Source organism: Vigna unguiculata, chromosome 3, assembly GCF_004118075.2.
Source record: "Vigna unguiculata cultivar IT97K-499-35 chromosome 3, ASM411807v1, whole genome shotgun sequence".
In the NCBI taxonomy this organism is placed as follows: domain Eukaryota; kingdom Viridiplantae; phylum Streptophyta; class Magnoliopsida; order Fabales; family Fabaceae; genus Vigna; species Vigna unguiculata.
The window spans coordinates 41,582,591-41,602,477 of record NC_040281.1 but is presented as its reverse complement, the minus strand read 5'-3'; the positions used below and the strand labels follow the sequence as shown (position 1 = coordinate 41,602,477).

Below are 19,887 nucleotides of genomic sequence, written 5' to 3'. Positions count from 1 at the left end.
AAAACTTACAGTGCATACATATACTTGTTGCAGAAAAAAAGGGGAGGTATGTTGCTGAAAATTTTGAAAGTGTTACTTGTGATTCTGGTACAATGGTGTATGCTAAACTTTTTCCCTTCATCCATTTATTCGATCATCGATCAAAAGAAACTAATTATATAAATCATTATGATAAATTTTTTAATAATAAGTACTATCTCCCATATCTAATATATCACGTGTTCCATTATAATCTATCGTCTTTAATGAATAAATCATAAGTTTATTTTATATCAGAATTAAATGAGTTTTCTCATATGAATCAAATATCAAAATATAGGCCAATGGATCGGGTCGAGTTGATCTGTTAGTTTCTTTTTTAAATATTTTTAACTTTTTCAATTTCTTTTTAAATATTTAAATATTTTTTAATTTTTTAAATTTGTTTATATATACATTAAATTAATATTAAAAGCATAGTTAATAAAAAAATTAATTTTAATTGATTAGTTAATGTTTTTAATTAGATAAATTAAAATATTATTACATTTACATATTAAATTATTTAATTATGACTAATAATTGAGACTTAATTTGTATGTGTTATTGATTTAAAATACAATACTATTATATATTTATGCATTTAAAAAATATAAAATAAAAAATTAATACTTTTAATTATTTTTATTATTATTTTTTTAAAATGGGTCAATGGACTAGGACGAACTCTCTCGTATTTTGGTTCGTCAAATTGACGGATTAGACAGGACATACCAGAACAGACTAGGTTGAGATCTTCAACTCAACCCATCCTTTTTAACACGGACTGACAGGCTCACTTGTTGGATCCAGTCCATTTTGTCACCCCTAAAAATATGTTCATAGATGAGAAAACATCAAACTAAATAAGAGTTTCAAAAAGTACTTACCATTATTGTCATGCCATGGAGCCATGTCTCATTTGTGTTACAAGATCGTGTGCAACATGTATTTACTTAAAAAATCAATAATCATCGGCTTAATTCTAATACACGTAAAAAAAAAAAAAAAAAAACACGTCAACATATTTACTTTCACATATTGTTATTATTTGTCATAAATATTGCAACAAAGTGTTCAAATATAACTTAAATAACTTAAATAGCCTAACAATTAAGTTCACAACTTTAAGATCATATATAAAAAATTTTAACAATACATCATGTGAGATAACCTCAAAATAAGATAAAAACTCAACTTGTAACAGTTAAGATTTTTTTTTTCTACTACTCAAATATACAGATTCGTTAAGATTTTCTTTTTATTACTCAAATATACAAATTCACCATATGAGATAACCTTAAAATAAGATAGAAACTCAACTTTCAAAATATAACTAAATACAGATTTCATGACATTGATACATTTGAACTAAAGTACTTTATCACCTCTAACCTATCTGTTTGCCTGTATACGAGCATAAAACTCTCCGTTACTTAAAGATATATCATTATCTTTTTTGGTAACTTTCCAATTATAAACATCTGAATTACTTTATTATCATCTTAAAACTCTAATTGCATATTGAGATGTTAGATATGATATAAACTTGAGTACAAGTAAGACTTTCAACAAATGAATGAAGTATATGAAATATTTTACATGTGTCAAGATCATTTTTGGGCACTAACTCAATCTTAATCACTAGTTTTTCACCATTGAAATTACATTGGATGAATAATATTTAATCTTTAAAGCTCTCCAAAATTTTGTTAATATAAATTTATTAAGATAAATAAAAAATTTATTGAGATATTTATGAAAGGATCTTAATGCTTATAACATAAGATACATTTTCCATATTCTTTATATCAAAGTTTTTTTTGAGAGAAATTGTCACAAGTAAAATATCATCCCATGTAAAACAAGAAAACAAAATTTACCTCCACCAATCTTCTATATTTCTTTCAAAACTAAATAAAAACATATTTTATTTAAATTTTAAATACCATCCCAACTTCTTTAATCCATATATGAATTTATTAATCCAGCAAAATAAATATTCATAATTACTATAAAACTACAAAAGTATCATTCAATATGGTTTATACAAACCTCTCATTCTAAATCAGCATTAAGATGTTGTTTTCACTTCTATTTACTATCTAATGTAACTTAATTAAAATGAATTATTAATATTGGAATCATTCAAATAAAATCTTTCTTAGACAGAGAAGAAAACATTTCATTATAGTTGATTCTTCTATTTGAGTGAATATTTATTAGTTTTAAAGACTCATACATTCAATGAATTGTGCACCATTGTGCAACTCAATAAAATTCAAGACTTATTAGATACCATAAGGTCCATCCCATCTTTTATACCACTATATCACAAACTCAATTCCTTCTAACTCATGATTTGTGAAACTGTTGGCGATCATGGAAGAGGAACTTATTGTTCAATCAATTGTTCAATAGGTTATCCAATACTTACTTATTACTCCTTATAAACAATTTGATATCCCTCATCATACTTAGGAACCTGTGAAACTCAAACTATAGTGTACTTTTAGTTCCTCATTAATGGACATAAAAGTACATAATTCTACATCCGTTCACAACAAAAAGCGAATCAAGATTAAAAATGAATTAATTCTAAAACTAATTTAACTTTAAATATAGAAAAGTATTTATGCCGATCTAAAGTATAACATAAATAATACATATTATTTCTCATATGATTTTAATTTACCAAATAAAAATAATGAAGTTTCAAGGCTGTTTCTGAATTGAGTTTAGAGAACAATGTTAATGGAGAGTTTGGATTCATGGAAGCATGTTTTTGAAGAGGGCTTTAAGAATAGATTTTCATCAAAATATATAAGTCATTAAATAAAAAGAAAATTTAAGAAATACAATATACTTTTGTAATGGAATTTGTTAGTGTAACGTTTTAACCACTGGTGTATTATCCGGTATGAATATATTTTTTAAAACCCGTTTAATCTACTCCATGTTTCTACAGTAACAACTAGTCAGGACCTTCGGTTTGAAAGTACATTCACAAAACTATTATGAAAAACATTACTAACATAAGAAGAGTTATTTATATGAAGAGTTATTTATGTCCACATTGGCCAAGGTATATGTATATATAAATATATAATACTATTATTTTATTTATATAATTCCATTAACTAATTATTTATATATCCACTTCATCCATTGTTTCCATTTATTTCCCCCACCATGCTTCCTGCAACATTTTCCTATTTATTTATTTTTTTTGTCTGCAAGTTTAGTATTTAGATTCTATTTTAATTAGAATGATTACAATAAGTTCGATACTGTAATAAGTTTCAATAAGCTTATATCCAAATAAAATTGATATTGTACTGGTACACAAACAGAAGTAAGAAAATACTTGGTCATTGTTTGAATCTCTGTTGTATTATGTTCAGCTGCAATGTATTCTGAGAACATAATGTTTTGGAATTCGTGATTCAAGTAAATCAAACGTAGACTTATTAGTCAATTACAAATTGCACCAAACTTTCATTTTTAGTTGCAATGGAAGCAGATAAAAAAGCTCTAATCCAAACTGCAAATAACAGTTCTTCAAATTCACAAATCCATTAATTCAACACTAAATACTACTGAATAAATGAATATAATTAATCCAGAAGAATTTAAAGACAAAAAACCTTAAAGAGACCAAACAAGGGGTAGGGTGGGGGCTGCAACTCTATCATATTACAGGCATATGAAAATTTTGCTTGCATATGCAAAATGAAGTTTACACGTCATCTGTACTAAAACAAAATGGTTATGAACCAGACAACAAGGGAAGGAACAAATTTCAAGTTGTACAAATCTAGAAAACTCTTTCATTCCATTTTCAATGCAGGACACAAACCAGTCCAAGCAGCTAGCAATGTTATGTCATTCTAAATGAAGAATATCACGAACTATTTGCCATAGGTGAGTTTACAAATGTATCTGCTAACCCTTGTAGACACTATCAGCCAAGGTATTATCCCAACCTGAAATAGCATAAAACAGTTGGAATGTCACTCAAACTATTAACAGCTTCACATGTCTTCTTTTATTTACACTACATTATTTAAGAGTAAAAACAACAGTGGATAGCAATGTACATAGCATGGTTATAAAAGTACTAAGAATTAACAACTTTCACATAAAGATGCAACGTAAAGAGTAAACAATCGGTTTTGCTATAATAAATATTGACATATTTCATTTTTAGTCTAAGGAGAAATTATTTGCTGTGATATACAATTAATGTTGAAAAAACCTTTGCTTTTACTCATATTATCAATAATTTTCACTTTAATAAATACATATGACAATTACTAAAGACTAAACACGTGCTCAATTAGCTTAACCATTAAAGGAGTTCAAAAAAAAAAAATTAAAGTTTCTGTACTAAGACTATAATTTTGTCTTGTTATATTAAAAATGAAATATGTCAATACTTGTACTAAACCGACTACTAATTCAAAAGGAAAACTGAGGGGTGGAGGAGCTAAACTTAATGTAATCTGATTACAAGCTAAACTCACTTTCCACTACTTTGGATAAGCACATTTCATCCACAAGTTGTTTAAATACTCAAGTGAAAACACCAACTCATGATTACATCTCAATATCGGGAGATTGTGAGTTCTTTTCAGGAGTTTAGCACATTTTCTAATAATCCTTCTAACATACTCTACTAGTTGAAATTTATTGAAAACAAAATCACGGAGTTGGAATACATTAAGGGTATGTTTGGATAACCGTATGGGTTCTTCCAACATACTTTTGAACCACTTAACTCAATTTTTCATTATGTTTGTTGTCTCAAAAAGTCACATTTTCATCATCGGTTCACCCAAAACAGAGTTTGAATGAGAAGCAACAAATTGGTTGCTTTTGAAAATTATTTTCCATTGACAGTATTTATTCAATTACAGCAAAGTTTACTAAAAATACTTTCTTCATATTATACAATAAATTTCATGTTATCAACATGCTTTGAACAAAAAATATTAAAACATAAATTGCACTGCAGTAAACTCATTTTAAGACATTCTTTTGATTCAAATTTATGTTTGCAAAGTTTAATCCAAATATGAACTAAATGGAACGAGGCCTACGAACTTTTGTGAGTCTGTATAAATTTCAGCTAAGAATGAAGAGTGTATTAGATACTGAGACACTAGCATCTTTTTCTAACAGAAAGCTCCGATCTTTCAAATCTGACCAATGAAGTTTGTTAAATGACGATATTTGAAATTATCATAACATGACATGATGACAGTCGGAAATTACTAAATACATCCTCGTTCATTCAAATTCAAAGAGCAAGACCAACAATACATTCAATGATTGAAGTATAAATACGAGAAGGATCTTATAGTATTTTAGAGTACCTTAGAGACTATCTCTCTTAAAATGTAGTATTCTATGTTTTATGATCAATTTTCTTATTTAATTATAAATATAGGAATATCTATTTATAATTACATTTATTGGAATCTTATTTATAGCATTTCCAAGCATTACATAAACAAAAATCATTATAAATATTCGTATTTATATTACCAACTCGTATAACATTATCAAGTTGTGTGATATAGATATAGTTTTGAGCATCTCTAGCGTCTACTTTTTTCTGTTTCAATATATTGTATCAGAAGGATATCATCCCACGTAACTGTATTCACTTTGTCACTCCGACAAGAAAAGAAACTACAATCAATCATCCCTTTCGTTGTCTATTATTTTCATCACAACGCCGCTTCTTCTTATCATGTCATGTAACAACAATACGGGCTTGTTTCATTATTCCGCTTTCCACTCTAGTTCCCCCCCCGCTGCACACTTTTCCAACAACAGTTATTGTCGGTGGTGATTTTTTAGTAGTCATTGTTCACCAATAATGACTTTTTTGGTAATTTTTCAGTCACATATTAGTAGTGATTTCATTCCCACCTATGATTATTCAAGTGGTTTTATTGTGTATGAATTAAATTAGCGGTGGTTTCTTTCCAATCGAAGATCATTCTTTTGGTAATTTTTTCCCCACATAAATCATGTTGACTTCTTTCAAACTGACATTCATTCCAGCGGTAACTTGGTTTTTCCAAAAATATTATCCATTTACAACTTCCACGTCTGGTTTTGCTCAGAACAAACCTTGATTTTCATGTCATGAAAGTTATCTCAAATTGATGGTCATTCTAGCTATGCTATCTTTGTAACAATTTCTTCACCATCTGAGTTGTTTTTCCAACTATTATTTGGTGAAGGTCATTTTTTATGTTTGTTTATTTATTTGTTGGGAAATGAATATTTTCTTGTAATGAGCTTTAGCTTAAGGAGTCTTAGAAATATGAGAAATATCTACTGATAGCATAAAATAGTTCAGAGCATCTCTCAGTATTTATTTTTCTTTTATATTTTATGATTGATTTCCTTATTTAATTAGAATTTTAATAATTATAGGAATACTTTATTAGAAACAGATGTATATGCATATCACGTCATGTACATGCGCATACAATTTCCTATAACTATTTGTATATATAATCAACTTATATAAATGATCTTCATTGTGTAGTCCAGATACAATTTTCAGCAGTTTTTGCATCAAAATTTTCGTCTTTCATCAAAACCTAAATACGATTTGCTTTGGATATCTCTTTTTTAATTCGAAGTTTCAAATATAAGAACGAAAGATACTAGAAATTGCTTACCATAATATTGTTATTTTCAATCCCTCCAGTCCTCCAAGATAATAATCTCCCTGCAAAAATATGTAAAATGATTTTCAGATCATAACCATTAAAAAAGGCAACGAGAAATGCATTCGTCTCCTATGCCCACATTTTCCGTGCAACAAATGGCTTTAACTTTAGACACATTTAATTTAAATGAAAATTACACTGTTGAAAATTAAAATTTATAATAAAATGGCATCAAATTTATAAAAAGTGTTCTCATGGTATTCAATTCAGACTTTAAATGATTGAAAAAAAAAAGGTTATGGCACTCGATTAGAAGAAAGAAAAATACAAATAAAAATAAGAAGAAAATTGAAATTAACTTCTCCATAAACTAAAAGTTAGCTTATACACAAGCTAGTTGTAGAAACTCTTAACACAATCTCTCTAAACTTTTGTTTTTAACTTGTGTATAAGCTAATTTTAACTTACAAGAAAGCTAATTTCATTTTTTGTCTTCTTATTGTTCTCCCTTACAAATGTTTATGAAGAAGTTCACCCAATCTAAACAAACCCTAATAATTCAATAATATCAATTACTATACCTATAAATGTCACATCTTAGCACTATGAAGCGGTTTTGTAGTAAATGGAAGAGTTTGCAACTAAACTTGTTTTATTGGAAAAACCTTTAAGAAATTAATACAAGTATTTTGTCTATTCAACCAAAAATTCTATAAATATTTTATAACTACAGTTCATTTTTCGCCCATATCAAAACCAAAAGTAAACCTAACATATCCATAATCATAGCCAGTAAATATACCTATAACTATAGCCTATACCTAAATATGAAAGGTGACTAAATAGTTACAATAAGTCCGATGATATTAGAATACAAAAAAACACATTTTATTAGTTTAAGCAACCCAACAGTTTAATACAAATGAATGAGAGTTTGCAGCATAATCTAGTAAAATTTTACGTATTAATCATAATTGCATTACCAAAAGGTTGCACAAGTTGTTGAGATATGCTGGCCACAGGAACACTCCAAAACCACATGAGGAAAATTAGATATGTTAAAACCTGCATCACTTAACCATGTTAGTATCTTATGGGCCTTTGCGAAGAAAATATGTAAACCTGAAAACAATTTCTAGATCAGGAAATACCTTTGAGATAAGCAGAAATCTTGAATACAAAGCACTATCCTTGTCGTTTAAATTTTGAACTGCATGTTAGTTTAAAGTATAAGTTTTCCGGTAATGCTACTTTCTTATGATCTCAGCACAAATAGCATATAAATTGTTACGTAGCTACTACATCTAGTTCCACCTACTTAAGGATCCAACTTAAAAAAATAGCTAACTCAGTAGCAGTCTCATCTAATCTGTTCTGAAATGGAATAAGTGGCCCTTGCAATATTTTGATAAACAATCATTCAGTGTTGTAATTGTATAGATGAGATTTATATTCATAAAAAATATTATAAACAATTTTGTTATCTAATTTTTATATTCATAAAATTTAGCAACAAAATTATTTATCTACAAGCGGTTGCCTCATCCTATGCATTCCATGACCCTTTAGTGAGTGTAAAAGTGTGTTACTCACTCTAACCAATACATCGTTTGATGCCAAGCACAATAATTTTGCAAATTGCATGCATAACAAAATGCCTAATATTTAGACTTTGATATAGGAAATTAAATCCTAAATCAACATTTAGAAAGCTGACACGTGTTTAAACTTAACAATCATAAAATATGGAAACTTAATTGTTCTAAAAGCCATATTTCATATTTAAAACGTTTTTTTTTAAGTCTTTTACCAGAGGGGGGTCTGGAAAGGGAGTACTCTTCCTATGTTTTAACTAAGCAAAGGCGGGTCCTCTGGTTATTTTTTCTTTCCAGCAACCACCAAGTCCTCTTTGCAATTTTTTATATTTAGGCACACTAATTAAATAGAAAATTTCAGCTGAAACTCTCCCATAGTTGTAACAACTCTTACAGAGGATAACTCTGTCCAAAGAACTTCAAAATACGTTCTTCTGTCCAAAACACTAAATAGCTGTCTATCATCAGACCTTATACAAAATAACTGCTCCTGAACTATATAACTGAAACCACTTAAACAATGTACACAATTGATATTATGTAACCACTTCTATTTTCTGTCAATGATTGCATATGTGCCCCTAATCCCATTAATTGATAATTAAGGTAATATGTATATGATAAGTATACATTTTCATATAGGAGAGATTAATTCACAAGCATAAGAAAACTTTATAGAATAGATGGATTGGAAATACAAAGTGATGGTGACTAGGATAAGAATACTTGAAGAAGTGATATTAAGGATAAAGATTACAGGAGAAATATATCTAATCAGCAGCAAAATTATTATTAATTGGAAATTGTGTTTCATCGTTCTGAAATTTATTAAATATCTTAAAAATTCTAGAAATGTGAGTTGTTTGGTTATCTAGTTGGCTTCGTCTAGATAAGAATTGTTATTTTCATACAATTGTAGCTTCTTCAGAATTTTGATTTGGCCTAACCTGAGTTCAGTTTAAAAAAACTTCTATTCTTCTTTCTATATTTTTCTCTTCCCAATTCTTTTTCCTTTTCCCCTATTGTGCTGCTTATCCAAAATCAGAGACTGAATCAGAAATCCTCCCAAAAACAAACATAAGCCAGCAAAAGGATAAAAGACAAAACCATGAAGAATATTGAGATAATTGACTGAGAAACATTCCAGACAAAATCACGAAGAATATCAGCTTGAAAGAGGCTTTGATTCCCTAGGATTTTCAATATTACTTACTCTGACAATCAATCATGTAATACTGGGGAAAAACACAGATGTGTTTTAAAATTAGTTTTCTTTTCAAAATACTGTTGAAAAGAGCATATGTACCACCTACCTACACTTTTAAATGCAGCCAGGCAAAAAAATTATACTCAAAGTAAACTAAAAGTTGTAGATTTGTAATGTCCCACTACATTTATATAGAATGCAATATGCAACAAGAATCGGCTCCCGTAAATAACTTACACTTTGCAAGTTCCTTCTCCTTCGCAGCAGCTTTCCTCTTGAGTTTTGCACCTTGTGCAAAGGTTGATGGCCTAAGAGAACGATGAAATCACTTATGTGCGCACTCTCACAAACAAAACATAAATATGCAAAGTTTATATTATATTTAAATGTAGGATATTTCTATTTCATTTTAAAATTTCCTTAAAGCTTCACATTTGCTCTGAAACTTAGTTAGAAAATACAAACTTGAAGTAAACACAAAAGCATAGAAAAAACAAACAAATGGCCTTTCAGGTTTAACAAAATAATTTGGTTCAAGATACAATAAATGAGAAGGTAAAGGAACCCACAGTTGGCTCGAACATGAAAATTTACATGTTTTCTTTCGTTGTGTCAATTGAAAACATACTGTTCATTGAAATTATGGGTTTTTAGGTATAAAACAAGATAAAAGAGATACTAAATTGGTATTAACTGAGGTGGATTATTACAATGTAATGATGAGTTCATATGTTCAAAAACCTAGAGTATAAACCATTGTCAGGGAAACCAATAATGATAATAAAAAATATGATAACTAATCTTAAGATAGGATAAGTGAATACGAATACTAATCCAAGAGGATAAACTAAGACATGATAACATATTTCATAAATTCTAACAATTACCTCTGTAATATATCTATATTTTTTTTTCATAAATCTAACAAAGAGTACAGAAAAAAAAAATTGATAGAAGGGGTGTGGCTACAAGCTTCCGTGCTCATGTAGTATGCCCACCCCTGTAAATGTAATTGAGATGAAAATAGGGAAGGACAAAGATGATTCTGATCATTAACAGTTGGAATTCTATAAAAGACCCATTTGTTTTCATTGGAGGAAATAATGGCCAAAGCATGAGTAACTTACTGTGACAATGAGTTCGCCTCCTTCAAAAGTTCTTTTATTTCTCTATGTAACTTAGCCTTTTCTTCTTTGTCGGATCCACCCTGAAGCAAAAGCATAAAACTAAATGAAATTAATATCATAATGTAACAGTCAATATGTTAGATATGTTTTTTGTAAATCAAAGAAAAGCTAATAAACAGAAAATTTATGGTAGAAACAAATTGCAAGATCACCGGAGCACCATGCAAAGGCTCTCTCTTGCACCTGAAAAGTTCACAATCTTTTAATAGAAATATTAGTGGCACTTGGCTCAAGCGTGCTTGTCACTATCTTAAGATTTAGTAACACGAGAAATGATGAAACTATAAACCATATATGGATGAAAACTAGCAATTTAAATTGGAGCCTTTACAAACTTACCATTAAATGCCTTAGTTTGTAAACACAACAACCCATACCTTGGGTATAGCATTTTTTGCAAATAAAGACAACAATCCTACAACAGCCTAAAATTGTCTTACTGGAGTTTCATGACAGCTTTCTTCAATCTCGACCATGGGAAATCAAGAAGGAAATTCAAATTGAAAATTTCCAAGGCTTGATAAAAAAAGTCAAAACTACAGGGTCATCCTGATCCACTATAGGTTTCATTAGCAAATGCTGGACCAAAATCACAATGGCCCAACCCAGAGTTTGGACTGTTTCCTCTAAAAGAGCGGAGGGGATATGTAACAGCACGTCCATGGAGAAGACAGTTAAATACACTGCGGCATTTGTTAATAGGAAATAAATCAATGATTAATGGGAGCATGAGATAGACAAGGGTAACAGAGGCAATTGTGTATATTACATCACCAAACTTGGGACCAAGAGCTCTGGGGGCTGAAGGTATTCTATTTGCTGACACCATCTTATTCATCTTCTGCATCCTTTGTGAGTATTCTGGCTTTGTGCCATGTACCATTATTTTATTTTTTTTCTGGTTTCGTGACATACTATTCATTTTCTCTAAACAAGGTAAATCAGTAAACCAAACATGAAAATTCAGAACCTAGTTACCCATCCTATACATTTTTTTCAAGGAAACAACTGCATAAAAGCATGGAATCAAAAGAGTTTTGAAATGCGAAAACTATTCTTCTTAAAATGTTAAACTTAAACATAAGGAGTGCATATAAACAAACTGTTCCCAGAATCCTATTATAATTGTGAAAAGGATATCAATTACCATATCAAGAAATAGCATAAAAATAAAATAACCAAAGCTCCAATTAAGCAAATGTAAGCCAAATCAGATATATCCCAAACCAAACATCCAAAAGCAAACAATACTAGCATCACTAACTGAATCCCTTTAAATTGTTAGAATAATGAAAAAGGAAAAGATGAAAGAGGGAGATAACCTTCTTGAATTGATCAATCCGCTGAGAAGCAAAGTGAAAAGCTAGAACAACAAAAAATATGAAAGGAGCTGCTAGTGACGTCTGATGTTCTTCACTTGCTTTGTCTACCATCCTCACTTCAATTTAAAGGCTCAAAAATTGATGCTATGAAAACAGACCAAACCAACACAAACCTGTAAAGTATAAGAGAGTGGTTGAACCAGATGGCAGTCTGAATATATACACACAAAGATAAAAACTTAGACAAAAAAATCAAACCAAGTACCTATCAATCAAAAATTCTTGTCCAAAAGTCACAAGATTCATAAGCAATTATTAAAAATACATTGAAGGGGAGGGCAGAAAAAGGAATTTACAAAATGATATAGTAACACGTTGAATGTAAATACAGAAAAAAATATGTAACAACCAAATCAAAACCAAGAAGAAAGCACTGATGAAAATAATAGGCATCACCATTCCCACAAAAAAGATGCAGAAAAAAAACAGAAGAGAATAAATCTAAAATAAAAAAAAAATTGACTCTAGTGAACAAAATTTCCAAATAAGTTACAAATACAAAACTGAAAATCAAAATTTAAGAGAGAAGACAGTACTTGAGAGAATTGGAAAAAAACGGATAAATCATACCTAGGAACAGCGGTACCAAAGAGCATTAGGATTAGGGCTGTGGCAAAAGCAAGTGTTTATGTTAGAATGAGGAAAAAGTCATAAAACGAAGTCATTAAAAATGACAAATGTTATTTGGAGACTAATTCATAGAACAATTTGCACAACAATAATTTTTGTGTTTATCACTCTTGGACATAATTTATTACATATCATAATGATAGAATAAGATAAACAGAAAGAATATTATATAAATTAGTGATGCATGACATATCATATAAGACCCTAATGTAATAGCTAAAAAAATTTATATCATACATAAAACCATGAAGTTATCATTCTTAAAAGTTGCATAAACAATAAATTTAATAAATTTTAATCAATAAAATAACATTTTATTATTAATTTTAATAGAAAATGTGTTATTAATACTATAGTCAATGAAAATGGAGCCATGGATGATTGACAGACTCACAAAATTAGTTCTTTTCACAGCATGTAATGATATAAAATTAGGTATTGTGGTTCCTATTTGAAGAATTATATTTCAAGTGCATTTTTATTTTGGTTAAAGATTCCAATTTGTGGAGTTATATTAGAAGTGTCTCTTAAGTACATTGCTTCTCCATAAAGACTACAAATAGCTCGTTTGTGAACCATCCCCTCTTTGACCAACAACAATTGACAATGGTGAGTCCAGCAAAAAAATTAATGATTTCAATGTTGATGTCAATGGTGAGTCCCCGAGACAAACCGCAAGAAAGGGAGGGGCCTAGAAGCCACTAGCATATATCCATAAGGGCTATCTGTCCCACTGCTCACTACGAAGTATGGATTGGATTCCACCGTCCTTTGTCTATTTGAGCAAACCTCATACCCATCCAAAACTACGCTCTTCTAAACAGAGATTGTGATTTAGACATTTACCTTAATTAGTACTTTTGTTTTGGTCTGATTTATTTATTTAATTAAAGTAATAGCCTAGAACCTACTGGTTCCAAATGTTATATTATCTTCAACTTCAGTTATTGTTTAATCTTTTGTATTGTGTTGATCTCTAAATTTGGTTGTGTTGAGAATAAATAAGTAATCTAAAGTCTTCTGCATTTCATTTTAGAAAATCTAATTCACTGGAAGTTGTCATGAGCTTGAATATAGCCTTTTTCAAGCATAATTGAATCTCAATAATAACACTGCTAATTAAGAACAGTAGCAATGGGAGAGGAAGTGTCCTTTTCTTTCTTCTACCTTCATAGATGAAATAAACCGTGACAGTAGCATTGACAACAATATTAACCAAAAACTTCAGCACTAAAAAGCCCCAAAGCTGAGCAGGCTCTACATGTCTTTAAAGAATATCTTCAACACCAACAAGAATTATGGGAGAGTTATCATTATGAGTTTAATCTCCTGAGTATTTGGAACTTATAATTTCGTGGGTGAAATTATTTTTTTAAGTCTTTTTGGCTAAATACTTGGATAATTTTCCTATAGCAACACCACATATTCTTATCCAGCACAGAATCCATTAAGCAGGACATGTATAAACAGCATCAAAGCTAGAAAAGTCATACAAATTACAATCAAAAGTAGTTCATGGTTAAAAGTTAATACTAGTGAATCAATACACCTAATGCTAGACTAACAAACTATAAGAACTAAAATATAATCAAAAGGCTACGGGGCTGTAACAATACATAATTGACCACAGCCACAAGGTTAAAAGAAAATTAGGCATGCTATACACACAAAGTAGAGAGCGAAATCAGAAAGCATTTTGGTGACTGGCCTAAAACCTGGTAATATGTTGTTTGGCAAACCCAACCTAGCCAAGCGCACACATCGAAATCAAATATAACTCCATACAATGATCAACCCCAATCACCATATAATGATAGCAAATATCTCTTAAAAACGCTGAACAAAAATAAGCACACACACGATATATAATCATAAGCACACCCGCACAAAAATAAGACCCCAGAAATTAACAAAAGGGGAAAGAAATTTGAAGAACGAGTAATGAGAAAGATGAAGGAAGGTAGGTTTACACACCCTAAGAGACTATACATGTTTTTCGAGATCGATGAATGTGCTTCAATGGCGAGAGGAAGACTACGGTTCCGTGGTCACCCTCACCCAAAATCTGAATACTATATCAGCCTGCAAATCTTCTGGAACAATGCGTACCCAGTACAAGATTTCACTTTTTTTTCTTGCTTTTTTCCTTTTTTTTTTCTTACTTAAATGAAAAATAAATAAATAAATAGAAAACAATAAAAGATTTTTCTACATACTTATATTTTAAAAGTGATTTGTAAGAAGAGAAGACCGTACATGAAATGCATTTTTAAATATAATATTTGTTAAAAAATTACAAAAAATGTATTTTAGAATTTAAACGATTTATAGAACATGAAAACATAATATTTAAAAGAATTGTATGGATTTAAAAAAAAAACAATTATAAATTTTGATTATCTCACATATTAAATGGGGAACTAATATTATTATTTTACTCCTTACATAAAATTTACAAATGTGGGTTAATTTTCTTTCAAAATTACGAATTTTATTTTAAAATAATTACGTAATAAATTATCGTTCGAAGTGTGCACGACTTCGATTTGAAAAATTCTTCAAAAGCGTGTATGACTTCATTAAAATATTAATTAACTTCATGTCGGCTGGATTAAGTTTAGTTAATACTTAAATTAGGATAATTAAAAATATAATTATGAAGTTATATCAGAAGTTAGCGACTCTTGCGTAAATGCATTAAAAGTGAAGTTGTTTCCACTTTTAACGATTTGAATATGAAATCGTGGGCTTCATTGGCAATTTCAGTTTATTGAAGTCGTGAACTCACTTAACGAGATAAGTGTAAATGCATCACAACAGTTGTACCCACTCCCCATCATCACAATACTATAAATATAATACATAATGCAAACTTTGTTTTCACGCAATCATTCGACTAATTTACAGACTACTTAGACATCTATCTAACAGAAGAAAAAGGAGAATTAAAATGAACTTTGTAAGAAAACAAAAATTCAGATTTCAATTTGTCATAATATCAAGGAGGTAGTGGCAGATCTTAAAAGAGGCAAGGAGGTCATGGTATCCTCAAACTTTTTTTTTTTATTTTATGCATTTAAAAAATTTAAAAATTTTAAATTATATATTTTAAATTATATATAGTGGTAAAAAAATTGAATTTTTTAAAATTATATGTAGTTTAAATTTTTTTAATTGTATGTAATTATTTAAAATTTGTGAAAATTAAATTAAATACTTATTTTTATAAAACACAACACTTTTAATGTCAATAAATAAAAATACAAAGTTAAATATAATAATGAACAAAAAAATGTTAAATATGTTTTTGGTCTCTTAACTTTAAGTGAAAATTGAAATTAGTTTCTCCTCAAACTTTTAGTGTAATGTAGTCCTCAAACTTTATAAATATGTGAATTTAGTCATTTTAACCAAATTTTATTAAGTTTAGTTGACGTTACAAATGCGTTTCATAGTAATATTTGAGTTAATATTGAAGCGAAAATGTATCAAATATTATTATGAAATGTGTTTGAAACATAACATAAACTTAATGAATTTTGATTAAAAGAATTAAATTCACACATTTCTAAAGATAAATGACTAAATTGGTAAAAAAATTTGAAAATAGACTAATTCCAAATTCTATTAAGACTTAAGAGACCAAAAACATATTTAACCCAAAAAATATTATTAAGATGTTTTTTATTTTATTTTTCACATATTATTCTCATCACTCACCCTCAATTGTTTACTTTTGTTTCTAAAGAAAAAAAATATTTATTATTTATGTTCTCATTTCTCATTTATTTTCTCTCATACTTAAAGAAAATAAGAAATATAAATGTGAGTTAATTGCACTTCTTTTTATTTTAATTATTAGATGTTGTTTATCTTAATTATTAATTATTAGATCTGTAAGAAAAATTACATAAAAAATGAGAAAATAAAATTAAAGAAAAAACATATTTTCTTATAAAAAAAAGGTGTACACTTGTGTAATAGTTTGATCTATAAATAAATAATAAAGATACTTAATAATAAATATATTTAGTTTTCATTTTGCCGACTTAATACTCTTTTGGATTAATGTTAGACACGTTTTGATAATTTAAATATAGTTGTGAGAACTTAAAAAATATTTAAGAGTAGTAATAGTTTTTATATAAAAATAATAATATTTTAATATTTTAATAAAAAATATTTATTTATAAATAGATTTCTAATAAATAACTTAAATTCACTTTTATAAAACCATCATCTCTCTACAAATTTATTCTAAATTTTCCTTTGCCTTCTCTCTAGATTCTTATTCTCCACCTTTACATCTTGAAGATTAAAGATGGCAAGATCAATCATGGTGAGGAACTCAACTCATTCATCTTATCCAATAGTCAGATAAAGTAATCGTGGTGAGGAACACAACTCATTCATCTTATCAAATAGTCAGATAAAGTAAGTTTTCTATTTACCCCTTTTGAGACAATTTCGTTCTTTGAGTTGTATGTGGGTTTTAGGGCTATACATGTGTCTTAGAGGTGCTCTTGGTGAATCTCTATTGTTTTATGATCTAAATAATATGTTCAGGTATCTAATTGGGGTATTTGTTGTCAAGTTAGGTTTTTATGTATGAAATGGAGCTCTGACGAGCATCTATAAGAGCAAATACAGTTTAACCAAAATAATAGAAGCTATTTATTTGAAACCTATTGTGCTTTGGTTTATGACTATGGAAATTTTGTAATTTGGTTGAATTGAATGTGTTGTATGATGCGCATTAGCTGGGTCGAAACCATGTATGTTGCGTTTAGATGAATTGATTATGTCAATTGAGTTGTATATGAGAAAACATTAATTGTTGGTGTTGGTCTTAATGAATGATAACTAGGTCTTTATGGGTTTGAAGTGGTATATTTGACAAGTTGAATTTGGGTATAAACTGCAAAGAGGTAAAGAAAATACTATTTGAAACCTAGAGGAATAAACTTGTCATTCACTTGAGCTGTGTTATATCTTTTATGTGTGAATTCTTATTTGTTGAGTGTTTGGTTTCAAAAGATTTGTAACTTTATTTCAATTGGTAGTATAGATTGTGTTTGTCTTTGTAGAACTGAGTTTTTGTTATTGATAAGAACTCCTCTATGAGATATTTGATTGATTAGATTAGACACTTCTTTAACTATAATATTTATATATTATAAATTTATGAAGTTTATTCAATGGGAAGTAACTAAAAAAGAATCAAATTGCTCAATTAAAATACAAAGAGAAAGTTTTAGTCTGCGATGCCCCGCCAGACACACATCTAAAAGTGTCGTTGGATGTCACTTAAATATTTGCTTCAAATTTTAATTGACACAAAACTTGAATATAAAAGTTTTGATAATCATTTCAAGTAAAATGACTTATTAAAGAATCTCTTAACTTTCACATCACCTCTACTTTTGTTTTAGTTTATTATGATAATAAGGTTATCATTTAAATTGCTTCAAATTCTAACTATCAAGAGAGAACTACACATTTGAAAATTGACTTGCATTTTATTGAAGATGAAGTTACCAAAATAATTCTCAAACTCATTAATTTAATATTATGACATGTTTTCCATTTACAAGATAATATAAGTTCTTACTCTTACTTCTAATTAAGAATTAAATATATAGATATTTAGAAAACATTTTTTTAAAACTATTTTAGCATGACAATATCAAGTTTGAAAACATGATTAACTCTAAAAAAATATATTTAAGAAAACCTTTTTTCTAAAGAACTATAATTTAGAACGTTGTAAGCTTAAATTTGTATGATATTAGATTTATAGATCATTTGCAACCAACATTTTTATATTATGAGTTTTTGAAACTTTAAAACAAGAATGTATTATATTTTTTCTATAAATAAAATATATTAACTTTTTTTACTTTTATTTATGTAATTTTATTCATCTTATAAAATAATATAACTAAATATATTATTCGTTACATACTATATTGAATATATCTCGTAATACTAAAATTTAATTATATAAAATAAAATATTTTAAATGTTTATAAGTTGTTGTACAAAATGTGGTGAGTTACTTCTTTTTTTTAATGTTGATATTAGTTTTGTTTTTTATTAAATTACTTTTTAATTTTTATATTTAATTTTTGTTAAAATAAAAAATAAAATAATTTGTTGATGGCATGTTGATTTGAAATTCTTCAATTTTTTTTTATTAATATTAAATACATGATAAGTTATTTATTATTGTTTGATATCTCGTAAAACATTAATATTCAATGTTTTAATATATAGTATTTTTGTAAATTTATTAATGCACAGATCCGTTAGAATATGAAATTATTAATTAAAATATTTGTTGTATCTCATATACTAAATTAATTTTTGGTGTGATTGGTATTTAATAAAAATATAGTCACAACTTTAAATATAAAGATGACATCAAAACATATAACGTCTTGATAATTTAAATACTAACTTAAAAAAATTAAATATATCATGGTGGGATACATTTGTTTGTTTTCCTTTGATCTTATCTAAAAAATAATAATAATTTGTCTATAAGATATAAAATTGTTTTTACCTAAATAATATATAAGATCGATAATGATGAATACAAATAAATGCAAACAAATTACTTAAAACAAATTGCATTCCAAACAAATATATTTATATAAGTCACACATATTATGGATTGTATTTTAATTATTTTTTACAGTTTTCTTAATTTAGAACTTATTTTGCACTAACACTTTTTCATGAGAATATTTCCAGATATGTTATTATGTTGTCTATTTTAATCTATCCTTTTCAATATATTTAATTCTAAAACTTAATTTCTTTTTATTTTAAGAAATGAATGATCAGTAGTTAACTGTAACATTATATATAGTATAAAATATTCATCATAAATTAAAGAATATAATTAAAATTTATAATTTAAAATATTTATTTATAATTTATTATAATAAGCAAAGAAATATAATTAAATTTTAGGGCACATGTTCGTTCATCAATTTACCTTATCTAATAGATAGAAGATCATTAAAATATAATGCTTCCCTCACACACAAATGTATAAGCTACATCTACCTATAATTATTCCCTCTCCCAATAATTATTTTATTCGATGTTAAAGATGTGGATCTACATGCATTGTGCATGTATTCCTACTAATTTGTTATGAATTTA

General features: G+C 28.0%; 1 protein-coding gene across 2 annotated transcripts; it reads right to left on the bottom strand.

Moving 5' to 3' along the window:
- Positions 1–3,596: 3,596 nt before the first annotated feature.
- On the bottom strand, positions 3,597–14,869 carry LOC114179628. Of its 2 annotated transcripts, none has more exons than XM_028066042.1 (9): positions 14,689–14,869; positions 12,655–12,691; positions 12,025–12,197; positions 10,643–10,722; positions 9,753–9,823; positions 7,865–7,923; positions 7,697–7,778; positions 6,723–6,772; positions 3,597–4,004 (listed from the first exon to the last, which is right to left on the bottom strand). In XM_028066042.1, exons 3-9 carry the CDS (start codon positions 12,133–12,135, stop codon positions 3,930–3,932), a joined length of 528 nt encoding a protein of 175 aa, XP_027921843.1. In that variant the 5' UTR covers positions 12,136–12,197; positions 12,655–12,691; positions 14,689–14,869; the 3' UTR covers positions 3,597–3,929. The 2 variants fall into 2 exon arrangements, with proteins under 2 accessions (XP_027921843.1, XP_027921844.1); XM_028066043.1 differs by having other exon boundaries at positions 14,704–14,852.
- Between the last annotated feature and the right edge of the window lie 5,018 nt (positions 14,870–19,887).